The following is a 26,945-nucleotide window of genomic DNA, read 5'->3' on the forward strand; positions in this document are numbered from 1 at the left end:
ATACTGCAATGTAGAAGTACTCTGTTACAAGTAAAAGTCCGGAATTAAAAATTTACTTGAGTAAAAGTACAAAAGTATTGGTATCAAAATGTACTTAAAGTACCAAAAGTAAAAGTACTAAAATGTTTGAAAATAGCAGATCTACAAGCTCACAACCCGACGCATTGCGACGCGTTGTGAGCTTGTAGATCGGCTATTTCCAAATAGCCTATGTATAAAACAGAGCTAAAGTGGTTAAAAAGTATGTTTTATAATGTAATCATTTATATCTGCAAAGTAACTAGTAACTACATTTTTCAAATAATTGTAGTGGAGTAAAAGTACAATATTTGCCTCTGAGATGTAGTGGAGTAGAAGTAAAAGTATAGACAATTGGAAATACTCCAGTAAAGTAAAAATCACACCCAGTGTGAAGTGGGCGGTGTGGTCACAGTGGTCATCACAGTGATGGAAGAAGTGATGGAAGAAGTGATGGAAGAAGTGATGGAAGAAACCATAACTTAAAAAAAACAAATTTATTGTTTTTTTAAAGTTATGGTTTCTTATATAGGGCTATGCACATGTGTCATGTTTCCTAGCCAATCACAGTCCTGAATAGACTGTGATTGGCCAATCACGGTGCACATTAGCGGGGTACATTTGTGGCCAATCACAGCGCAGGATTTGGTGTGCAAATATCCAAACCTCACATATAGGGGCGGTTTCACCGCCCAAAAATACCTCAGAATTGTAGCCTACTTAAGTACAGTAATTGAGTAAATGTACTTAGTTACACCACTGGTGAGTACTGTAAATAACCTGTGCTGCAGAATACTAGATCATGATATTTACTTCAGATATGGCTCTAGGGTGAGTGTTTACTGTACTTTGCATCTCAGGTTCATAGAGCATTCTCAGTAATAAAAGGTAAACAGTGCTGTGCCGGCCGTCTGCGTCGTGAATTACAGTGCCTATTAACATTTATGAATGTAAATTACTTTTTATCAGCACCAAAAACAAACAATAGGGAAACTTTCTAAATGTATTATACCGTTTTTGAAGAATGAATTTCAGTTTGTTTTGGTAGGGACTTTCTCCGTTCTCAAGTGTATTTAGAAGTTATATTAAAAAACGTAATACATTTTCTGAAATGCCGCAGTGAAGTGAAGCGGGAGAAAAACATGCATATCCGCCTTCTACTTCAATTAGCGTTCGAGTATAGTTTTTTTTGTTTTGTTTTGTTTATCAACGTACCAAAGTTCCAAACCCTTCACACAGCTGAATAACTCCGTAAATTCCTCTGCACTTAAAATGATAGTCGCTGCTTTTTCTCTTTTCAATGTTTTGGCAGGTATCTGCCAATGCAACCGTTGACAAATTAAGGTTTAATTGCATGCAATTAGCTCGGCGATAGTTGGATGAAACTGTCCCTGAGAGCCCGTTGTTTTAGAAGGTCTGATGTCTCGTTTGAGTGTTTTTTTTTGGCTTAGGCTTTTTTTCTTTTTTGGACATGGTCCTGTTTGAGTATTTCCTAAATGTCAATACGCTCTCTGAGCTCTGGTCCTGTTGGCAGAGCATAATGAGCTGCCCTCTTGTCCAAATCCACATCAACACCGAGCCAATTGTTGATACAAAACATTGTGAAAATGGTATTTTTCTACTTCTTTGTTGTCGTTTTGACAATACTGACTGTGTTATTTCCGCTCTCATTTCCAGGGGCCGCCCGGTCCATCAGGAGAAGCTGGCCCACCAGGACCACCAGGCAAAAGAGTAAGTAAAGCTACAATACAATGTCCACACAGCCGTTTGGGTATTGTCACTCATTCAAGCCAGCATGGCTTCGTTCGACAAAAGCTGCATTGTTACATTTATACAAACCTTTTTAATTTCAAGCACCACGAGTTTGGTATGCACTATGCATTAGGCTATGTACGGACCCCCATAGCTCTCAGAGTTACAGACTGGTAAGGGTCCATTTGGTTCCTACCATAACCATCATTTAGCTGGGAGGGACCTCCTGGAACCCCCTCAAGGACCCCTGGGGGTCTCCGGACCCCACTTTGAGAACCACTGAATTATGCCGATCTCCTATAAGTACCCTTACATTGAGGTTTCATCCTTCCAGGTTTTGGCAGTGGTGGAAAAATAACTCGCATCTTTTACCTAAGTAAAAGTATCAATACTGCAATGTAGAAATACTCTGTTACAAGTAAAAGTCCGGAATTAAAAATGTACTTGAGTAAAAGTACAAAAGTATTGGTATCAAAATGTACTTAAAGTACCAAAAGTAGAAAGTACTCATTATGCAGAATATCCGCATTTCACAAGTTAAATTTATAAAAATCTTTTGAAAATAGCCGATCTACAAGCTTGTAGATCGGCTATTTTCAAATGGCCGAAATATATGTATAGGGCTGAAGTGGTTAATGTATGATTTGTAATAATAATCAAAATCTACAAAATAACTAGTAACTAAAGTTTTCAAATGATTACAGTGGAGTAAAAGTACAATATTTGCCTCTGAGATGCAGTGGAGTAGAAGTAAAAGTATTGAAAATTGGAAATACTCCAGTAAAGTAAAAGTATCGCAAAATTGTACTTAAGTACAGTACTTGAGTACATGTACTTAGTTACTTTACACTACTGGGTTTATGGTTATTATTGCAGGGCTTGAAATCACCCCCAGTACAGTATATAGATTATCAACCAAGGCTTTTGTCACTGATAAATCCCCAAAGTCTCAAAAAACCCAGGGGAAATGCATTAAACTCCATTATGAATGTAGACAAAAGGCAGTGCATATTGGCTGGCATGGAGTCTTGCACCCATGGCCAACAGATCGCTATCAAAGCTGTCTGCAGTGACTCCAACACAATGTCTCAATCTTGGCAAGGGAAGCAGGGAGCTTCATTTTCATTAAAAAAATAGAGTGGGGTGGGGTGGGGGGTGGAATGGCCGGTCAATGCGTCGAGCTGACCGTAAACGGTGGAAGCGAAGACGTCTCCAACTCTCGATAGCCCATTGAACGAATGTCGGGATGTGAGGCCATCTATTTCAATTCTCTCGGAGAGAAAAAATAAATCGAAATAAAAGCTTTTCGAGACTGAAGCTGCAGAACTCAGAACCGATTTTCCTGCTTGTGGGGTTTGAGGGCGAGGGGTGGGAGATGCAGTGATTCTGACGCTATTGATCTCGATGCCAGTCGACTGACAGCCGCAGCACAAAAAGCACTGGCAATAGTACAGACATGGTGGGGTTGTTGAGTGGAAAGAAGAGAGGGGTCGGGAGCAGTGTTGCCAGGTCTGCTCATTATAATTTCCCCCCAGATTTTTTTTTTAAAATAGCAGATCTACAAGATCACAACGCATCGCAACGCCTTGTGAGCTTGTAGATCTGCTATTTTCAAATAGCTGAGGTATATGTTTACAGTGCTCATGTGTCCCATAGTCGCCTCTTTTGGGCTTGTTTTTCTAGACCTGGTTGCTTGTTTCTCTCACAGAATCTGGCAACACTGGTTGGGAGTTTCATGGCAGCCCCCCATCCCCCCACCCCCCCAGCCCTACCTTTGCACACTGACCTCATGTGTAGGCGCTGATTATCATCAGGCTCGATCATGGCCATCATTTGTGACTGGGCTCAGATACTAGCGGAATAAATAATTACTTTAGAAAGGGACCTTTTTTCTTTTTTTTAGGTCGAAGCTTAAGGTCGAACAGAGGAGAGTTCACTGCATTAAAAGTTAATGTTGCCATGGTGATTTGTTCCCGGCCTCGCTCCGTGATTCAGTATTCACCGTTCGCTGTTTTCAATGTGAAAGTCGTTGAGGTCATTTTGACCTCATTTTAACACTTCTTTAAGCCCCTTATTCTGGGGGGAAAACGTTCCTCTGAAATAGCAGATCTACAAGCTCACAACGTGTCGCTTTGCGATGCATTGTGAGCTTGTAGATCAGCTATGTTTGGCAACGAGATTTGGTGTTGAGAGTGAAAACAACTGTGTGCCAAATACAGTCGCAACTCAGGTCCGTTTTACTAAGTATTATAGGGGTTAGTATAAGTATTAAATGCTCCCCTTCTTGGTGTGACTGACTATTAACATATTTCCAATATGATGGGAAGCTCGGTGTCCACATGAGAATGAGCTGCTGTTCTCTCATTTTTCAAAGAAAAGTCACAATCTCAGGGGACTGGCTTGCGTTACAAAGACTCCATGGCTCAGTCTAATGGCAAAAATATGTCATGCATTTTCAAAAAGGGGATAATTGCTTTTTTTAATATACCCATTGGAATTTACATTCCAAGTATTTAGCATGGTTTTAAGCACTTGAAGTTCCTATCTGTGGCCAAGGGATTACCGAAAGCAAAATGGCTATTTTATCACATGCAGGTCTTCTGTCATCTCCGAAAAAATAAATAAATAAACAAAATGGAACCGATGACGATGCCTGCAATTTGCCAGCAGCTGGCTTCCTTGAATACCTGATTCCACAGCCAGTGTTCTTGTGCAGCTATCCTCCCATCTTCTGCATCCTCAGCGTTTTGTCCATAACCGTTTGAAATGATCCTCAAATCTCTTCCTCTAGCTCTCTAGCCTGTGTCAGAATCAATTTTAGCATGGTCCCAACTTATTTATTTATTTCTATCTTATTTGCCTCTTGTTTTAATATCATTGTTTTCCATTTATTTTACTTTAGGAGGGAGGGGGGGGGTAGTTGTTATTATGGAATAATGCATTTTCTTTTAATCTCTGGCTCTAGCTATACTTGAAATTTGAAACCCTCTTAATCTTTTCAGATCAGTTGGTAATGACTTTTTCCAAGTAAGTTATCAAAGGAAAGGGAATCTAAATTGGCCAAGTACATTTTGCACATACTTACAGTAACCTGGAATTTGTCTTCTGCCTGGAACCCGTGCTAACAATTAGGGAGCAGTTATAGGTTCAGTGTCTTGCTCAACAAACACTTTAATGCGATGCTGGGAGAAGGCATTATTGAAACGGGAAGCGGATCATCATATTGACTTAAATAAAATTAAATAAAATTAAATAAAATTGAATTGAATTGAATTGAATTGAATTGAATTGAATTGAATTGAATTGAATTGAATTGAATTGAATTGAATTGAATTGAATTGTCATAATAATAAATGAGAAATAGATTCATAGTGGTGATATTGAAAGGTATTGCTAGAATAGCCACTTGTCCATGTTTCTGTCTCGTAAACATTTCAAGTGAATTGAATTATACTGAATAAAAGGTTCTATTTAGGCTAGGGACCCTCTGGAACCTCTCAAGTACCATCGGGGGTCCCCAGACCCCACTTACCAAAAAAAAAGAAACACCGACCCATATCACAGTAATACGCTTTGAAATACCCATAATGCTACTCAGCCAATAGACACAAATGCATTGACTCCTGATGGGCTCAATTAGAAATGGCCTTTGGTCTTTTTCAAGAGCCTGTGTTCCAGTGCGAGGCCCATACATCAAGCTCAAAGACACGGGGAGGAGAGCGCACATTAGCGGCGCTCAGTCAATAGCACTCGGGCCTCCCTTTCGCTGCAGTCAGCTGGATCAGAGTAGAGTTTGGACAGCTTCTGAAAGGGGGGAACCATTGTGGAAGTCGAAAGAGACAGCTTCGGGCCCAAGAGAGACCACCGTGGATAAAGAATGACCCTTGCCATGATTGGAGAGCCCTGAGCTCGTCGAGCAGTCGGGCGCACCCTGAGTGTGTGTGTGTGTGTGTGTGTGTGTGTGTGTGTGGGTGCGGGTGCGGGTGCGTGCGTGCGTGCGTGCGTGCGTGCGTGCGTGCGTGTGCCTGCCACGTGGAAAGGGGCACCTAGCAAGACCAAATGTCTGAGTCGGTCTAATGGATTTTCAGGGACACACCATTGTTATATCTGCTTCAGGGACCACTCAAGGCAAATATTTGCCAACAACTTTGTTTAATATTATAAGTTAAGTTACGCCTACATACTGGGTGATACAAGCTCGTGGATCATGGCTCATAGCTCTGGCCCATCTGACCACTTGTTAAGTGGTCAGATGGGTGGGCCGCGAACGCTTTTCGAGAGATTTTCAAGTGGGTCCTAATCCAAAAAAAGGTTAGGAACCACGTACAGCTAACTGACAAGCATCCTGTGTCCATGGCAACGGTGTGAGCCGCTAGAGATTTCTGGGGGTAATATATGAGCCAAACGGCTCACAGCCTGTGAGACATTCAGTGTGCCAAAATATCTTTAACTTAATGTTTTTGGTCATGACAACCATTCCCTCTTCACCATGTATACACTGTATACTATGGAATGTAAGCAAAATGTGTAGACTATGTTGTTGTATTGCACATATTGCAATACGTACACATACTGTATGTATCAAATTTACGGGACACAAACGTGGTAAAAACAGGGCAACATGTGTGTACAATGTATAACGTCAAAGTTTTGTACATTAAAAAGGTACCTGCTTCTGAGTATAATAGCAAGTGCGTGTTTGACAGCACACATGCCTTAAATATCTTATAAGTTAAAGCATGCTAAAGCCCACCCATGTGTTGCTGAAATGATGACATGCTAAAGCTATAAATCTTAATGTCTTGCTTAAATGCCAAAGCGTGCTAAAGCCGAACCTTAAATGTCTTGCTGAAAAGCTAAAGTGTGCTAAAGGTTTATGGTCTTGCTGAAATGCTAAAGTATGCAAAAGATAAAGGTTTATGGTCTTGCTGAAAAAGTGCAAAAAGCTTAAAAGTTTGTCTAGCTGAAATACTAAATTCTAAAGTGTACTAAATCTAAATCTTGAATGTCTTGCTGAAATGCTAAAGTATGCTGAAGCTTAAATGTTTTGTGTCTTGCTCAAATGCTAAAGCCTGACAAAGCTAAATCTTGGAATGTCTTGCTGAAAGTGTGGTTACACGTAAATATCTTGCTCAAATGCCCAAGCATGGTTATTGGTTAAATGCTTAAAATGCTAACGCTAAAAGCTTAAATATATTGCTGAAATGCTAGTGTGCTAAAGCTAAAAGCTAAAATATCTTGCTGAAATGCTAATGTGTGTCCTATTTTTTCCCCCAGGGACCCCCGGGAGCATTTGGTGCAGAGGGCAGGCAAGGAGAGAAGGGCGCCAAGGTAACACAAAATCAGTTCAGCCCTCACGTAGCATTCTCAGCAGGTCCCTCGACTACTGTCTTATTGTGGTTGTATCCTGTTGAATTAAAGCCACAGAAATTCACTCCCATTGTTCTGTGACTTAGCTACTAAGTCCGAACAGAGATTTATGTCTAGGCCTTTAGTGTTAAAAATGAAATGTTCATATTTATTCCTCTTAACTGAGCTTATTGCGATTCACTCTCAAGACTAAGAGTAGTTAGTTGTGTTTTGAAAGCAACGGAAATTGACAATCTACAAGCTCACAGCGTTGTGTGGACATTCCATACAAATACATACAAGGTTTTTTTATTGAATTTGTTGATGCCTATGTGTTGCAAAATATATCAGTGAACAGTGGGATTTAGGTTCAATATCGACACCATGTCCCTTTAAGTCCCCTGCATAACCTTTTTAGCTACAGTAAAAAAAAAATGTTTTGATACATCCCAACATTTTAAGCAAATTTGGGATTTCTAGCTTGCTGTACCAAATTTATGGAGCATATCGAGCAGGGGTGGGTGGAAAGTCATACTAATAGGCAGAATATAACAGTGTTGTTTCCCCACAGTAACGGGATTGGAAAACCTTTGATACGCTGATGCTTCGCCTCAATGTTTTCTATTAGCATTTTAAGACAAACACTGTTAATGAAAACCCACACAATGATATTCCATCATCCTGTTGAGAATGAAAAATGACATTGAGAGAGACTGAAAGGTGTTTAATTACATTTTGGAATGTATTTGTGGCTTTTTAATCACACGTACAGTTTATTTAGAAAATGGCATTGGCTTAAGGGATATTTTCAGCATGGTAGTTAATAAAAAGACTAATAGAAGAATAAATGAAGAAAAATAAAATGCATTGCTGTATGGTATTACTTGACCTGTGGGACAACTCAGTGGTCAAACTGCTTTAACAGTGTTATATCGTTGCTGTCGGGCAGAAACCTCTTATCTCCATATTTTTACTTTTTGTGTTTTTTTCGTAAAGTAACGCCCTACTTGATCATACTACAGCAGCGTCACACAAAAGCATCAAAAGTAGCAATTTACTGAAGCCAGACTCAGATTTAGAAGCCAATACACATAGTATAACATGTTATGCGTTAGTGTTAGTCACTGACATACAACATAAAAGTTGACACATTATTACCTGTTAATACATTTCAATTCAATGTCTTTATCTGTAAGAGTAATGGTCAATACATGATGCTAAGTCTTATTGATAGCGAGTAATGATTCAAAATGCTATGTCTTATCGATGGGATTAATTAACGATACATGGTGCTAAGTCTGGAGAACCAATCGCCATTGCGGTGAATTCTCGGTATTGTAGGATACCAGATAGCAAAGCGCCATGTGTTTTCTCAGGTGGTATTGCATGCAATCAAAACGTCTGTGCATCGATCGTCACGGTTGATGTCACAAATTGACCGAACATCCACAAATCGAATAGTGAAGCGTTCCGTTAAGCTGGTGTACTCATCCAAGGCAAACAAATAATTACACACAATGAATACGCAGTTTACCCTAACCCTGCGGCATCCAGGTGACCATTGTTCCCGTGTCCCTACCACATTCATAGAGAAGGTTGCAATATAATACAGAATAAAACCAGCGTTATTTGGCTTTTTTTTGTGCTCACATAACAAATATCCTCCTTACCTTCAGGGTGAGTCTGGTTCCGAGGGAGCACCAGGCAAAACTGGCCCCGTCGGACCCCAGGGGCCTTCAGGAAAAGCCGGTCCAGAAGGTCTACGCGGAATACCCGGACCTGTTGTAAGTATTAAGAAATGCACCATTCCCTTTATGTGTTTTAAGTTACACACATTCACAAGCTTGTAGGCACAGACGCATGCACGTGAGCGCACGCACGCACACACACACACACACACACACACACACACACACACACACACACACACACACACACACACACACACACAGTGGTGGAAAAAGTACTCAAATGTTCTACTTAAGTAAAAGTATCAATACTGCAATGTAGATATAATTGTAGTGGAGTAAAAGTACAATATTTGCCTCTGAGATGTAGTGGAGTAAAAGTAAAAGTAATGACAATTGGAAATACTCCAGTAAAGTAAAAAAATACCTCAATATTTTACTTAAGTACAGTACTTGAGTAAATGTACTTAGTTACTTTACACCACTGCGCGCGCACACACACACACACGCACGCACCCCCACACGCACACACACACACACACACACACACACACACACACACACACACACACACACACACACACACACACACACACACACAAAACAAAGCTTATTGCACACACAGGTCCACACATTGACCACCGCCACTGAGGCATGACGACTGAACTCATGGAATAATCGATACTCCCATTTACCTTGCACATTCGCTTGTTTATACCAACACACTTTTCTTTTTTTTTTGCCGTATTTGGGCTATTAATCATCACGTCCGAGCACAGGAAATCAATATTAGGGCCAGAGAAGTTACTACGGGCTATAATGCTTACTACAACTGTGGATGGTCTTTTCCTAGGGTGAACAAGGACTGCCTGGCGCTCCAGGACAGGATGGCCCACCCGGACCTATGGTTAGTATGCATCATCATCATCATCTCTCTCGTTCTCTGCCTCGCTATCTCTCTCACTTCCAGTGGCGAAACCCCCCCCCCGTCTCTGCCTTATTCTCACTCCACTTTCTCTTAACCCATTTAGACCTGAAGCCGATTCTACAAATGTCTTCTAAATCCCAACAGTTTTCAAAAAAAAAATTATGTTGCTATATCAGTGGTTCTCACACGTTTTTCATAATAGTCAAGGACCCCCAAAATGTAAATGTATTTGGCCGCCGACCCCCCATCTCAGAATATTTCGTTCCAGGGGACCAAAACATTCAATTAAATGAAGCAAAGATTTGAGTCAATAATGTTCGCTTTAAAAGAATATACAGTATATATTCACAGATTTGCACACATTTTAAAAAGTTCCCAGATGCGTTCCCGGTCTAAATGGGTTAAACATTTTTGTTTTATTTTTTATCTCTTCAGTTAATCTTTTTCTCCTTTCCTCTCTTTGCTCTCTCTGTCTCGCCCCCCTGCCGCCCCTGCCTCTCATTTAATCTTCAGGTCGTTTCTTTATCCTTTTCTGTAATTCGTTGACCTCTTGTCTACATTGCCAGTTTTTTCTACTCAGTCCTGGCGCACATTCATTTTAAACTTTTCTATCTGTACTCGTCATTTATTTTCTTTTTTTTTTGGGTAATCTTTCGACCTCTCAACTTCCTCTCCTCTTTCACTCAGCCTACGCTTTCGGTCCAATTTCTCCTCGACGTCAATTGAGTTTTAACTTGATCTCTCTCTTCTAATACTTAGGGTCCTCCCGGTCTGCCTGGCCTTAAAGGTGATCCTGGCGCCAAGGGTGAAAAGGTGAGTTCAACCCCATTTCCTGCTCCCAGACACACACTGATTCGATTTCCCAGACACCCCAAAAATAGGTCGGGGCAGATTGACCTCAAATGAAAGGACTAACTCTGTGACCACCAGCCTGATCTCACACAATTTAGTATACATCGCACGGATGTCATTCCGTGTGTAGACACCTAGAAAACCCGAAAACCTGTGCATATGAGCCGTGAATCCCACGGTGGGCGTAACCGGGCCGCAAGCCGTCAAGCGAACGTCGCAACGTTCGGGACGTCCCTCCAGTTCGCTTGAGACTGCGCGCCTCCGAAATGGTTTAGTCAATGGAGGAGATGCGAGGCGGCTATGCACAGATTTTCGGGTTGTCTAGGTGTCTATGCACGGAATGACATCCGCACAATGTACAGTATACGAAGTTGTGTGAGATCGGGTTGCCAGAACACATCGAGCGTATAGGCTCAAAAGTTTTTGATCAAAAGCTACACTATATTTACAATTACTCTGCATCTGTGTTTTGTTGACAATCCAATGTTTGCTATTGGGTTGGTAGAGTATGTACGCTCAAACTCTTCAGACAAACAAAGAAACAGAGAGACACCGGCTTTATTAAATATAGATTTTGTACTTGCACTCCTCTAACCACCACCCACACACACACACACTGGCGAGGCAGCTTGACTGGGATAAACGCTTACAACAGCAACAGCATACTTTCAAATCAACAGGCCTTGTTACAGCTCGCATATTTCCCCAGCCTTGTTTTGAATTGATATCGCTTTTCCAGGCACGCATTCTTTTGTACTTGACAGGAGAGATATTTCAAAGATAATGCTTGCAGTTTTGTATAGCAATGAGAGAATCCAGCATTTTCCGTGGAGGAAGGTCATTTCATTTTTCGTGACTTCCTACGCCATTGTTCTTATCCTGTGTGTGTGTGTGTGTGTGTGTGTGTGTGTGTGTGTGTGTGCGTGTGTGCGTGTGTGCGTGTGCGCGTGTGCGCGTGTGCGTGTGTGTGTGTGTGTGTGTGCGTGCGTGCGTGTTTTTTTTTTACCTCACAGGGTCACCCCGGTCTAATTGGTCTGATCGGACCCCCTGGTGAACAAGGGGAGAAGGGAGACAGAGGTTTGCCCGGACCCCAGGGTACGCCCGGTGGCAAGGGTGATAGCGTAAGTGATTGATGATCCCATTCCTGTGCTATTCGTTGAGGCTATTTTCTGCCCCATCACTTCATCTCATGAAGACAAATCCAGCCAAATGCACAACACACACCATCCTCATTTCTGATGGACGGTAGTATTCTCACAGTTACTTATTTCCATTGACTTGATTATTAGTCATTCAAATGTGTCACTATCCCCGAGAAACAAATTTTTGGATACTTATGTTCACACTGATGACGTTATGCAGTACCCTGCTTTCTGGGAAATGATAGCGGCTTCTTTTCCTAAACCAGATGCATCAAATTAAAACATCTGTTTCCTCAGCTGGCGATTCCCCCCGTCTCTTAATATTTCGAAGCAGAAATGTGAATTACTGCTCCAAAGGGGGTCGTGACTGTCCTCACGCGAGGGGCCTTCATTCATTTTTAAATAAACATTTTGAAGATTGAGCGAATAATGCTGTCTGGTCCTGCTGTGCCCTCGCAGCCTGCCGGGCGTTTTTTAGTGATTGAAGCCAATGGGATGTATTAAGTGTCTTCAGATTAAGCCTAATGAAATTATAATGTCCCCCCTTTTGGGTAGAGTGAACCAAAAAAAGTAATCTCTCATTTTGCCATCTCTATTTTGTATTTCTTGAAAAGTAGACCTTATTTTTATTGAGGTCAATTCCCTCCCAAAACGGAGCGGTGAGATCGTTCGTTGCACTCACAAATTGGGCTGCATAGAGAATTGGCCCCCCACACAGAGTTGATGGGTATACCAATGCTTCTCCGCAAACCCATTAAGACCTGAGGTAGATGCTATAGACGAATCCACAGACGTGCTGCCTGTAGCTGCCTGTAGCTGCCTGTAGGCGGCCATTGCTGCGGTGTCGCGGTGCGGAGCGTTGACACCGCAGCTATGGCTGCCTACAGGCAGCCTACAGGCAGCCTACAGGCAGCCTACAGGCAGCGCGTCTGTGGATTCGTCTATACAAATGCCTTTTAAATCAGTAGTTCTCAAACTTTTTCGTGCCAAAGACCCCCATATATATATATATATATATATATATATATATATATATATATATATATATATATATATATGGCCGCGGACCCCTCCCATCTGAAAATGTAGAAGATTTGTTTTAAAAAATGCACACTTTCAAGATTTTTGGCAAAAATAGCAGACCTGATGGTCAAGATTCAATTTATCCCCTGAGCAAGCAGGGCAGGCTCTATTAGCTCAATGGTAAATAAATTGCAGCACTCGCGCAGGAAACCGGGTTCAAGTCCGGGGTAGAAGAGAAAAGCTACATACTGTAGTGCAGCTTTAAGGTTGCTTGAATGCGTTGTTAATAAACATAATATCCCAATTGGACTACATTGTTTTGACTAAAACGCCCCCCAATGTGTCCTCGACATGTGGTTGATGTCTGGTTTTTGTCTCATGTCGTTCACAGGGCTTAAGTGGATCATCTGGTCCTCTGGGACCCCCAGGTCCCCCTGGTTTACCGGTAAGATTTTCGACCACTTTTTAAAAAATGTTCAAAAACAGAAGATGTTTAGCCTCCACAATGCCAGACCCAATGACTTCCTGCCACAGCGCTAACACTTTGTGTCTCCGTCCTGCCTCGTTTAGGGTCCCTCAGGTCCCAAGGGATCGAAGGGCTCATCTGTAAGTACAGCTGGTTTTATTTGAATACTAGAGTTCAATCCATTACTGTTTAAGTATTAATGTGCTGGGGGTCCAGTTTGATAATAACCCTCGTCCTCCTGTGTTCCTCGTATAGGGTCCCGCTGGTCAGAAGGGAGACACCGGTGTGCTCGGAGCTCCTGGTCCTCCTGTAAGTATACTGGGATACTAAGTACTCACATGTTTTACTTATAAGTAAAAGTATGAATAACCTATTGTAGAATTGCTTCAAGTACAAGTCCGGTATTCAAAATGTATTTGAGTGAAAAAAAAAGTATTGGCGTCAAAATATACCAAAAGTAAAAGTACTCGTTTTATTTCACAAGTTTTCAAATGTATAAAAATCCTTTGAAAATAGCAGATCTACAAGCGACGCGTTGTTAGCTTGCAGATAAAATCTACAAAGTAACTAGTAACTAAAGTTTTCAAATAATTGCAGTGGAGTAAAAGTACAGAATTTGCCTCTGAGATGTAGTGGAGTAGAAGTAAAACGACAGAAAATTGGAAAATACTCCAGTAAAGTAAAATACCTCAAAATTGTAATTGCACCACTAACCCCCCTCGCCTCCCCCGTTACTCCTCCTCCTCCGCAGGGCCCACCAGGAGAGGTCATCCAGCCCCTGCCCATCCAGTCGCCCAAGAAGAGCAAGCGCTCCAGCGGCATGCAGTCGGACGCGGCCGGAACCATCATGGACTACGGCGAGGGCATGGAGGACGTGTTCGGCTCGCTCAACAACCTCAAGCAGGACATCGAGCGCATGAAGTACCCCATGGGGACGCAAAGCAACCCCGCCCGGACGTGCAAAGATCTGCAGCTTTGCCATCCAGAGTTCCCCGACGGTGAGTTGGAACCAGTGGTGGGAAAAAAAGTACTCTAAAATGTTTGACTTGACCTGTAAGTAAAAGTATCGATACTGCAATGTAGAAGTACTCTGTTACAAGTCCGGAACTTAAAATGTACTTGAGTAAAAGTACCAAAGTATTGGTATCAAAATGTACTTAAAGTACCAAAAGTAAAAGTACAACGCGTCGCGATGCGACGAGTTGTGAGCTTGTAGATTGGCTATTTTCAAATAGCCTATGTATGAAATAAGACTAAAGTGGTTGATGTATGTCTTATAATGTAACAATTTATATCTGCAAAGTAACTAGTAACTAAAGTTTTCAAGTAATTGTAGTGGAGTAAAAGTACAATATTTGCCTCTGAGATGTAGTGGAGTAGAAAAGTATTGGAAATTGGAAAACCACTGGTTGGAACAGAGGCAGTGACGTAATACGAACGGTTTATGTATAAAAAGTAGGAATTGAAAAAAATCCCTAAAAGGTAGCGCATCCAAAATTTCAAATCAATGGAGGACAAAGTACTCACATTTCCACTTTTTTTATTGGCACACACATAAACGAAGCGTTCGTTTAGTGGTGTGTGCCAATAAGAAAAAGTGGAAATGTATACTGGATTTTGGGTCTAGCACTCCACTGAGAAATCTCATTGTTGATGCGCAACCTCTTTTTCTTATGAGCTGGTTTATGTTTGCCATTGTTGCCTCCGTAGGGGGAGACAAAAAAAAAAGCACACACCGTATTTCTTTGTTGAGATGTTTATTCACATTGAAGAGCATATTCATATTTAAACTTTTTGTGTTTTTTTGGAAATTAACGCCGTACTTGATCATACTACAGCGTCACTCAAAAGCATCAAAAGTAGCAGATCCACAAGCTCGAAACGCGGCGCGAAGCGACGCGTTTTGAGCTTGTAGATCTGCTGCTTTTGTTATTTCTTTTAGTTGAATCCTGAAATGTAACCGTTTTAGACATATGAGGTTTCCACCCGACAGAAACGTTATGACAATGACATCCTATTTCATCGTATACGCCCTCAGAAGTGAGGTCATCTGACCTTGCTCAAACATGATTCCCACAGAGGGCCAATAAATTCAACATGTATGATTTTCAAACGTATTTCTTCAATCCTTTCTCTGTGGACCGTGGCGGACTAGTTTGTTTGAGTCTGTGTCTGTGATTCGTTCTCCTCAGGTGAGTACTGGATTGACCCGAACCAAGGCTGCTCTGGAGATTCCTTCAGAGTCTTCTGTAACTTCACCGCCGGGGGCGAAACTTGCATCTACCCCGATAAAAGGTCCAATGGGGTAAGTAGCCTTTGATTTCTACAAGATCAACCTTGTTTGATTTGTTCCAAGTTACTATTTTTGACCAAAGACTCTCGGCAACGCTGTGCCTTTGTTCACAGTGGTGTTGAAGCTAGACACATTTTTGTGATTTCCCATGAATCCACTGCTTCCTGTGCATGCTACTGTAAAAAGATCCACATCGGCGTATAGCACCACAACACCAACCATAACACAGTTTCTGACGCTGTCGTTAGTGCGTCTCAATTACATTGGTTTTGGACAAAGCTTTTGCAGATGTAATGTGCAAGAAAAATAATTGCATTTTTTTGTGTATTTGTGACTAAGCAAAATATAAACAAAACACTTTGGTGTTTTTGTGTTCCTGTCACTTTAAATTTATTTCTGTAATCCTTCTAATTAATCTACCATTTACTTTATTCTTCTTCATATATTCTACTTTTATTATACATCATTTGTTTTATTAACCATCATCTACGGTATTATTTGTATTTCTTATAGATTAATGATTTATTTATTTTCTTCTCTCTTCCAACTATTTGCTTATTGTTTTATTTGCTTTGTTCTATATTGCATTAAAGAAAGAATGAAAAAAGGTTGTCTTTTAATGTGCCCTGTATGTTTTTTGTTCTCCATAGGTCAGATTATCTTCATGGCCTAAAGAAGTTCCAGGGTCGTGGTTCAGTGAATTTAAGCGGGGTAAAATAGTAAGTGTTCGGTTCTGTTTAACCACTTAAAGGGATACTTCACTTTCACATAAAATAAACATTAAAAATATATATAAAAAAAAAATGAAAGAAGTTATGGCAAAATAAAGGCCCCCTCACACATTAGTAGGACACTCTAATGCGTGAGGGGGCCATGAATTTTCCATTACTTTTTTCATTTATTTTTAATATATTTTTTAAATGTTTCCCCGGCCCGAAAGTGAAGTATCCCTTTAAGCACTATACACTTTGTCATACAGTACGACGAATAGCGAAAGTACAAACTCACAACACGTTGCATCATGTCACACCCTAGCTATTTTCGCTACTTTTGAAAATCTTAAAAAATGTAGAAAGATTTTCTCTATTTTATCTGAAAATCTGATCGAATCTATCATAATCCAAAGTGTCCTTAAACAGTAAACTTCCAGTTGAGTAAACATGTTTTTTGAACGGAGCTCAGCTACAGTACCACCTGTTAGTTGGAACAGGAATGGTTAGCGTTGCCAAGCTAACTCATGCTTCATAATTACAATATGCCACCCAAGACTTACATTACCACTCGCTGTGCACAGTGGTTACATCCATTACATTGCATGGCTTAATGCCAACCTGCTTGCTGGCTTCTCATAAGCCAAACCGGGAAGCTTAGTGTATGTATGTACCACACATGTCTGTTTTGAAGTAAATTACGGGGGGAAAGGGGGATATTGAAATACACACATACCACATTAAATCACAATGTTTTGGAGTTTCTCTCCTGACTGATGGTCGCTGTCTCCGTTGTGAAGGGTAGAATCACACAGCGGATGACACATAAATCCATCCAATATCACCTCGCTGGAAAGCCGCCTAGGCTGCATCTTTGCCAGCACCCAAGTCACCCAAGAAAACGTTAACCATTTAAACCCTCTTAGTCTTTACTGAAACAGACTTGGGTCACAACTGTTACTCGGACCGCTTTTTTCTGTCTACACCACATCTCTTTGCCAAAAATAGCCGATCTACAAGCTGAAAACGTGCGTTTTGAGCTTGTGTCCATCAGCTATTTTTGCCGAATGTTCCCCCCATAATAGACACGCTGGGGTTCAAGCGTGGCAGAGGAGGATTATTTATGACCTCTTGATCTTCATTATTCTTTCTCTCTTTTCTTTTAATCTCCCTTCCTGCTAAACAGCTGTCCTACGTGGACTCTGAGGGCAACTCAATAAACGAGGTACAGATGACCTTCCTGAGACTACTAACGGCCTCGGCCAGGCAGAACTTCACCTACATGTGCCACCAATCGGTGGCGTGGCACGACGCAGCCGCCGACAGCTACGACAAGGCGCTGCGCTTCCTGGGCGCCAACGACGAGGAGTTGTCCTTCGACAACAACCCCTACATCAAGGCCCTCTCAGACGGCTGTGCGGTAAGGACATGGGCCATTATGAGATTTATTTTTATTATTTATTTAACGATTCACTCAACTCACGATACGATTTGAATCACGATACCGTAGGTTCACGATACGATTTTTTTAACACAACTTTTTTTTCCAGACAAATGACCGAAAAATCTTTTTTAAATGTATTTCTCTTACACAAATCTAGTATTTACTTGTCTTTAATAATTCTTTTTTTTTTACAATACTATGTTTTCTCTTATCCTCTTTTCAATACAGTAGCAAATGACTGAAAACTCTTTTTTGTATCAATTCTCTTACAAAGATCCTGTATTTTCTTCTCTTTTTTTACGCGCCCTCTGCTGTTTGCATCGTGCTATTTTTTTTATTAAATCGATTTAAATTGTCACCAGTTTGAATCGATTTGAATCGATTAATTCCTGGTTATTTTCTGGAGATGTGTTTCTGAACGTTTTCCTCTTTCTGTGTCTCCTTTCCCCCCCGGCAGACGAGGAAGGGCTACGGAAAGACTGTGATGGAGATTAACACTCCCAAAATCGATCAGGTTCCAATCATCGATGTCATGTTGACTGACTTTGGGGATGCCAACCAGAAGTTCGGGTTCGAAGTCGGGCCCGTCTGCTTCCTTGGTTAGATAGAACACAAAGAAAAAAAGAACACAAAAGAACAAAAAGAAAAGAGAAAAAAAAAGAAACTTTGACGGGGTCAGCAAAGCAAGTCAAGTCAAGACATTTTTTTGGGCTACCACCAAAACCCCAATTCCAGCCCCCACACCCTTCCCCATGCCACATGCAAGTTTTGAATAAGAGATGGTGTAGCGAACACGTCTTGCCATGTATTGTATGTATTACCCAGGAAAATACTTGTCGCCCTTGTAGGGCTAGAACCACATGACTTAACCACGTTACGGAGCAAAAGGTGAAGGACATTCTAATGTGTGGCAGAGGGGGGTGGAATGGAGGGTCAACACGAGGAGGAGGACAGGCGGAGGAACGTGGAGACCTTCTTCTCCGGACTCTCCAAAGGTGCTGTGCGACAATGACTACAATGGTGCTTGTTCAAAACACACAAAAAGTATAAAGAGGTGCTAAGAGAGGTGTATTTTGATAATAAAAAAAAAAAGAAAACTGTAATTATTATTTTGTACAATACTGTTATTTCTGAATCCACTTTCAAAACTTGCATGTGTTTCAGACTATGCATCCGGCTCCTTCAATGTTGGTTACCAAACATACAGTATAAGTTAAAAGACATCGATAAATAAAATGAATTTATAATTATGATTTTTGTTGTTGTGTTGTTCAGTGAATACTGTGTATCTGTTATGAAGCAAATAAAGTGAGCATTCAAACGACTCCCTATTTCTAATTAGACTGTATGCCCTTTGTATATATTGACCATCCAGAGCTCAAGCTTATTTGCCGTTTTGCCCATGCGACCGTAGGTGAAAAAACACACAAGTATCAAACCAGCACGTACACAGCAACATGTACCCACTAATGTTGTAATCCTGTGCTAGTATTAAGCAATCATGCCATTCACTATTCTCTAATTTAATTCAATTTGTTTTTTTTGTATTTTATTTTATTTAGTTTTTTTATTTTTATTATTTTTGTTTTCTGTCTTTTTTTTCACGGTTGTATACCTCAAACTTTCTTGATAACCATTAAGATGCGAGGATGTTATGCCCTGTATATACCTTGGTTAAGCAATTAAGTTTATATATTTTGGGTGGGGAATTTTTTAAAAGAGAGAAATACATTAACTGTTAGAACGTCCTCTGTCCAGTCCCTTCTGTGAATGCAATGAGAAGCCCTTTAGGTGACCCTTGTTTTGTAACTAAAATGAGAAAATGTTTTAATGTGCTTTTTATGGTTCATTTAAATATTAAAAACTGGATTCTAAACAACAGTGAATTTGAATGTCTCAATGGTTTGTGTAAGTGGACTGTGGGATAGATTGACGTACTGTACATAATATAAAGTTCTCTAAAAAACCAAGGATGTCTTATATAAGACCTTCATATAACTGGGCTGGTGCAATTCCATCTTGAAACCAATAAAGTACCATCTTACAATACTTTTCTTTCATTCTGAGTACTTGAATAAAAATGTTCACCATGTGCTTGTATTGCCATTGTAGAATTACTCAGCCTTCCAAAGTATTGTGTCCTTTGCTGTAAGTGAGGAACTTTTCTAGTCGTGTTGCATGAGTTACATAATTGGTATAAAGAAGAATAAAGACACATGGTAGATGAATTAGTAAACGTGTGTGTGTGTGTGTGTGTGTGTGTGTGTGTGTGTGTGTGTGTGTGTGTGTGTGTGTGATTTTTACTTTCTATTTTGGTTAAATTTATCCCAAGCAATCCTACCATGTTCCTTGATCAGTCCGAACCTTTAAAACATAAACAGCAGTTGATTCTCTCAATTGTTAGATTCAAGAATATGAAATAAGACTAATATAAGTCCAATGCTGCAGGGCTTTTAACTTGACAGGACTTTTTAGAAGTAACATTTTTGACTGTCCTTAAAGCAAAGGTTTTGGGGTTACCAGCCTGAAATCTCACCTGAGAAAGTTTAGTCAACAACAAGCATGGAGAGTCAGATGTTCAGGATGCAAATTGTATCGTTGCTGTCGTTCAAAACATTTGAATCTCCATAATTTTAAGATATCCCATGTACAGGACAACCGTGTAGCCTATATTTGCATAGCTAGCAGTTGCTTCCTATAAATATTTCAACTATATATCAACTTTGTCAACAGATATCATGGCGACATCTTTAACTTTCCTGCTTATACGGCCTTGACCTTGTTTGAAACTCTAACCCTCCCATTTCTATTCAGGCTCATTCCCACAGCGTTTGCTGATGCACAGCTGTTCTTACTATACAGACTGTGCTTTTCCTATCACTATCTAAACTTCACAGGCTCTCAAAAAACTCTTTGGCTTAGAAAACATCAATCCCTCTAGCCCTGATCACATTAGCCCCGAACCCTTTCTCTACGTAATCCGTCCAACATGCCAAACTCACATCCTGAGCTGGCAATTCCTGTAATTCCTCTGTAGTATCTAAATATCGGTCATGCTGCAGATGGTCTGGCGGTATGGCGCCGCGCGCAGACCCTAAAGAACTGTGGCCCTAAAAAAACACTATGGCCTCAACTCCCCACAGCGACTGCAAGGTAAGGTGGTCTGGTGTTAATAATGTACTTGAGTAAAAGTACAAAAGTATTGGTATCAAAATGTACCAAAAGTTAAAGTACTGAAATGTTTGAAAATAGCACATCTACAAGCTCACAACACGTCGCGATGCGACGCGTTGTGAGCTTGTAGCATTCAAAAATAGCCTAGGTATAAAATAAGACAAAAATGGTTGATGTATGTTTTATAATATAATAATTCATATCTGCAAAGTAACTAGTAACTAAAGTTACAATATTTGCCTCTGAGACGTAGTGGAGTAGAAGTAAAAGTATTGGAAATTGGAAATACCTCAAAATTGTACTTAAGTACAGTACTTGAGTACATGTTCTTAGTTACTTTCCACCACTGGGTATGAGAAGGGACTCAAGGGAGAGATTTGGCCTCTGTGCTCTTCTTGAAAACAAAACAAAAAACATCAGCAACCAATTATATTAACCAATAATATCGTGACATCCGCCTGTCAATCCATCTTCCACACAGTGTCATGACTCACGGTTCATTATTTCTAGAGACACAGAGGATCAATCATGGAAAAATGAACATAAACAAAGTTAAAGAGTACGCACATCTTTCTTTCTGAAGTCATTTGAGGGCGAGAAATATTTATGCTTAACCCATTCAAACCAGGGAACGCATCCGTTTAATCACTTTATCCATATTTTATACTTTGGCTATTCAAAAATAGCAGATATACAAGTTCATATGAACTTGTAGATCTGCAATTTTTTTTAAATCTTGAACATTTAGGCAAATATTTGAATATATATATTATGGGGGGAGGTCCCTGGAATAAAATATCTTCAGATGGGGGTCCGCGGCCAAATACATAATTTTGGGGGTCCTTGACACGACAAAGGTTTTAAGCACCGCTGATTATAGCAACATACGTTTTTTTTCAGAAGCTGTTAGGATTTAGAAGACATTGTAGAATCCCCAGAACCAAAGATTTGAAATGTTCGCTTTAAAAATATGTATATTCAAAGATTTGCACAAATTTTCATCTAGATGTTCATCAAGACATCTAAAATGAGATGCGTTCCCGGTCTTACTTTAATGGGTTAAAAGGAACTTGATTCACTAATGCCTTGCTTGATTTGTATTTATTGAATTTTACTTTGTGGACCGATGTGACCTCCAGGTGAGTCATGTTACTTAGTTGCCAATGCTCAAAATGAGTGTGTTTTTTGCAAGCACTGCTGACTTTGAACACTGAAGGATACTGAATACAGCCAGTCTGATAAGAAATTACATTTATTTTTTAAATGAACCTTTCCCTCTTGCCACTTACAAACAATGTAGAAACTGAACAAAACCACCGCCATGCATTAACTTTTTCTGCCCGTTGTCCTCTTGGTGGCTATGAATGCAACAAGGTCATTAATGACTAAATACACAGTTGTGCAATGTCACATTTGCGCCGTTATATTCAAGCTCAAAGGATATGGGAAGATATCGCTTATATAACGCGGGAATGACGCTGGAAAAGAAACTGCTTCACTACTTTCAAGGCATATTTCTTCCTCCTTTGTGAATTTCTGTCGCCAAAAATCTCCAGGCTGCAATGACAGCCGTTTGAAGATCAACAAGAATGTCTGAGCACGTGCATGGCATGCATGCCTGGCCAGACCTGACGAAGAAGGTCAGATATGACCGAAGAGAAAGGGAGAAGAATGTTGAGAGAGAAGAGAAAGGGGACAATGAAGGGAGAATAGTAGACATCTCTGTCAGTGGAGAAATCCTCAGAGCCCACAACCCTGACCCTGAGACACAGCAGAGAGGAGGAGAACACAGTACCAGAGCGATGCGACGCGTTGTGAGCTTGTAGATCGGCTATTTTCAAATAGCCGAGATATATATAGAGCTTACTGTAAGTGGTTAATGTATGTTTAGTAATAATAATCTGAATCTACAAAGTAACTAGTAGGCCTAACTCAAGTTTTCAAATAATTGTAGTGGAGTAAAAGTACAATATTTTCCTAAGTGATGTAGTGGAGTAGAAGTAAAAGTATTGAAACTTGGCAATACTCCACTAAAGTAACTGCCGACTGCGCTATACCGCCTACCCCATGACAGCTGGGGGCCTGATGGAGGGGAAGGGAACTGGTTGGAATAACGTGTTCCTTCCACGCGCTACGTCCAACCGAAGAAGGTCAGTTAGCTCTCATGCATTGAAGGAGGCATGAGCTCGGCCCTGGGCTCCCTAGGCTGGTGGGGGGAGTGTAGCACCCAGGATCACTTAGAAAAATGGCACCGGGTGAAAAATAAAAAGAGGTCTACAAAAATCGTGGGATAAAAAAAAAAGAAAAAAAAAAAGAAAACATTCCACTGAATACAACATAGCACATTTTACATTAGAATGTGATTATTAGCCTACTTCCCAGGAAGAAAAAAAGAGATAACTGCTTTAAAATAGGCCAGGGATGTCATTGTATAACTATTAACTGTTGAAAAACAACTGCAGTTCATTATATATATGAACATCAGTGTAAAATACAGAAGAGCATTATGGACTGTGCTCACGTCATCTGTGGTTTATGAATATGTGCCAGCGAGTCATTTCATTTCATTTTATTTAGGTCTTTAGTGGACAGATTGGTTTTATCTGTTGCTGTTGGTAGTCATGGCAGTCAGTTCCCACCTTATGTTGTGTGGGAGTTCCCACTGCTCCAGACCGTGCTGAATAACTGCTAGCTTGCATAATGTCTTGAGACTAGGACTGAGGTGTAGGATATACAGGTTATTGGCTCCCAGAGAGGATGATAGGAGGATGATACGATCTCCCACCATGCAACAGCACATATTATACATTGAAACCGGTCCTTTCCCCTTAGGCTCAACATACTTCCAGAAGGTCTCTGAGTCAAATTTCCACAGAGCATTGAAGCTCTGGTCAAAGTTGAAGCCACCAATTATGAACAGCTCTCCATTGTAGGCAAAGGCTGAATGACCAATGCGTCCTTCTGAAAGAAGTTGTGTAGAAGGCGTGTTCAGCCAGCAGTTGGTCTCTGTGTCAAACACTCTGATGATGTTGCTGTAGTCGTCGACCCCATAGTACCCTCGACCCCCAAACGCAAACATCTTTGTCCCGATGATGGTGGCAGAGTGCCGTGATGAAGCAGGTGGAGGAGTTCCTCTGGTGTTAATTAAAGACCAGACCATCGTGGTGGTGTCCAACTTGTAGATGTCATTAGTGAATCCAGTCAGCTGGGTGTATCCTCCATGGATAAACATGACCTTCTCCATGGCACAGGCTGAGTGGTTCATCCTCTCCTCTGGAACAGTCCCAGAGACCCTGGGTTTGAACCAGCTGTGGGTGTCGACATCAAATCCATAAAGCACCTTGTTAGACTCTCCTCTGTCGTAGTTATACCCTCCCCAGATGCAGATGATATATTCTATGAGCACAGCTGTGTGGTCCTCACGCCTGGAGGGAACCTCAAGTTGGCGTTCTCTTCCTGTTGTCACCGGCGGGGTCAACGTACTCCAGCATAAAGACAGTGTGTTGAAAACATGGACATTCATCTGGGGCCGCGTTGGCACCACAGCTCCCTCCAAACGTGTACACCTTGTGCTCCACTGAAACAGCAGCATGACCGATTCCTTGTGGTCCAGCATTCTGAAGTACCGTCCAGCAGAACATTTCTCTCACTGTAAATCAGGTTGGATTTCATTGATCATATTGGTTCAGTGGCACACATGTCACACAAAGTTTGACCAATCCACAAAGCCGATCAGTTGGGTTTGACCAATCAAGGAAGCCGATGACTGTTGTTTTCCCTAATGTGGCAAATTGAAACCCCTGTGCTGCGCAGGATCTGTAACTTCATTGATGTTTGGGCGGTGTAGCCGCCCCTATAAGTGGGGTTGGGACACCTCCTTAGTACACATTTGCTGTACTGTGATTGGCTCATTAGTACACCCCTAGCTGTACTGTGATTGGCTGACTCTATTGGCTGACTCTATCCAGCACTGTGATTGGCTAGCGAGACACATGATGACATTAATAACCTATAAATAGGACTATGCACTACGCACAAAAATAATTATTAGGAGCTTCCTTCACTGTGATGACCGCTGTGATGACCACACCGCCTACTTTACACTGGGTGTGATTTTTTAATTCTACGGCCTTGTTTTCCTGTTTATTTTGTCAGCTAACAATTTGTTTAGAATTGACATAACTATTGTACCATTTCTGGGGTCAAATATGACCAAAACGTCAAAGGTTTGACGTGACGGGGGTTCCCTTCATGTCATTTGACGCTGTCCCTGTCTGCATTACTGGAAAGTGCCGTTCTCAAACCCAGGGGTGGAAAGTATCTAAGTACATTTCCTCAAGTGCTGTACTTAAGTACAATTTAGAGGTATTTGTGGGCGGTGAAACCACCCCTATATGTGAGGTTTGGATATACGTGATTGGCCAATCACAGTCTATTCAGGACTGTGATTGGCTAGGGAAACATGACACATGTGCATAGCCCTATAAATAGGTGAAATAAGTGAATCACACAGACTCCATTCACGCCCACTTCACACTGGGTGTGATTTTTGGGCGGTGAAACCGCCCCTATAAGTGAGGTTTGGAAATTTGTACAATTATCCTGCGCTGTGATTGGCCAAAAAGTACCCCGCCTAACCCTGCACCGTGATTGGCCAATCACAGTCTATTCAGGACTGTGATTGGCCAGTGTCACATGACACATGTGCATAGCCCTATATAAGAAACCATAACTTTAAAAAAAACATATTTTTTTTTTTTTTAAGTTATGGTTTTGTCCATCATAAAGAGTGTTTCAATAAATGTATTTATTTTTTGCACATGATTGGTTGACTCCATTCAGTATTGTGATTAGCTAGCAAGACACCACCCACTTCACACAGGGTGTGATTTTTTGTTTACAAATTAGCTTTGCTAACAATAATATTGAATTCATGTTAACGTCACAGCCTTAAAGAGTTCTCCCTTTCTCCAAATAATGGAAAATGGAAAGAATAATGGAGGAAATTCAGGAGAAATAAATTATTTTCTTTTTTTGTATTCTTAGAGCAATGGTTCTCAAACTTTTTCATGTCAAGGACCCCCAAATTGACACGTATTAGGCCGCGGACCCCCATTTGAAAAGATATGCCAGAGACCCCCATAAGAGAAGATTTTTTTACGGCTCTAGCACTGATTCTCAACCATTTTTATTTCAAGGACCCCCAGTTTGACATGTATTAGGCTACGGACCCCCATTTAATGGCATTTCTATCTCTGGGACCCCAGTGTATATGGTAAAATCAATGCTAATTTAACTAAAATGGACACTCAATGGACTCAATGGACACTCAAATGGACCCATGGGTCAAATGGACCCATGTACACTAAAATGGACTCAAATGTACCCATAAAGGTCCATTTGGTTCCTAACTATCCATCATTTAGCTGTGGACCCCCTGGAACTCCCTTAAGGACCCCTGGGGGTCCCGGACCCCAGTTTAAGAACCAATGTCTTAGAGTTCTTCATCCGATTCTCCGTCAGTCATCATGGCGGCCAGTTCCCACCTGACATCATGCGGTAGTTCCGACCGATCCAGACCGTACTGAATAACCGCTAGCTTGCATAACGTCTTGAGACTAGGACTTAAGTCTATTATATACAGGTGATCATTGAGTGTCGTGCCTTCTTTAAATCCCCCAAAGACGATGACACGATCTCCCACCATGCAACAGCAGCCGCCATTCATCCTAAACGGGCCATTCACGGGCAGTATAGAGACCTCCTTCCAAGAAAATGTCTCTGGACTGAATCTCCACAGATCATTTATGGACTTGCCGTCATTGACCTTCCAGTTCTGGCTACCACATACGTACAGCTCTCCATTGTAGGCAAAGGCTGAATGATACCAGCGTTGTTCTGAAAGAAGCAGTGCAGAAGGCGTGCTCAGCCAGCAGTCGGTCTGCGTGTCAAACACTCGGACGTTTTGGGCAGCCCCAGAATGGCCCCCAAAAACAAACATCTTTCTCCCGATGATGGTGGCAGAGTGAAATACTGAAGCAGGTGATGGAGTGCCTCCGGGATTAATTAAAGACCAGACCATTGTGGCGGTGTCCATCTTGTGCAT

The 26,945-nt window shown here is 41.1% G+C and overlaps 1 protein-coding gene across 5 annotated transcripts in view; it reads left to right on the forward strand.

The window, feature by feature from the left end:
• Window positions 1–19,712, forward strand: part of col11a1a (collagen, type XI, alpha 1a) — a 124,794-nt gene extending 105,082 nt beyond the window's left edge. For all 5 annotated transcript variants that reach the window (XM_080417212.1, XM_080417211.1, XM_080417214.1 and 2 more), the window contains 14 exons: window positions 1,696–1,749; window positions 7,048–7,101; window positions 8,796–8,903; window positions 9,661–9,714; window positions 10,495–10,548; window positions 11,601–11,708; window positions 13,144–13,197; window positions 13,323–13,358; window positions 13,474–13,527; window positions 13,970–14,216; window positions 15,411–15,523; window positions 16,162–16,230; window positions 17,408–17,641; window positions 18,123–19,712. In XM_080417212.1, coding sequence (XP_080273338.1) covers window positions 1,696–1,749; window positions 7,048–7,101; window positions 8,796–8,903; window positions 9,661–9,714; window positions 10,495–10,548; window positions 11,601–11,708; window positions 13,144–13,197; window positions 13,323–13,358; window positions 13,474–13,527; window positions 13,970–14,216; window positions 15,411–15,523; window positions 16,162–16,230; window positions 17,408–17,641; window positions 18,123–18,269 — 1,386 coding nt within the window. In that variant the 3' untranslated portion in view covers window positions 18,270–19,712. The remainder of the gene's footprint in view (window positions 1–1,695; window positions 1,750–7,047; window positions 7,102–8,795; window positions 8,904–9,660; window positions 9,715–10,494; window positions 10,549–11,600; window positions 11,709–13,143; window positions 13,198–13,322; window positions 13,359–13,473; window positions 13,528–13,969; window positions 14,217–15,410; window positions 15,524–16,161; window positions 16,231–17,407; window positions 17,642–18,122) is intronic.
• Window positions 19,713–26,945: the final 7,233 nt, after the last annotated feature.

This window comes from Gymnoscopelus braueri (genome assembly GCF_963280865.1).
Source record: "Gymnoscopelus braueri genome assembly, chromosome: 21".
NCBI lineage: Eukaryota > Metazoa > Chordata > Actinopteri > Myctophiformes > Myctophidae > Gymnoscopelus > Gymnoscopelus braueri.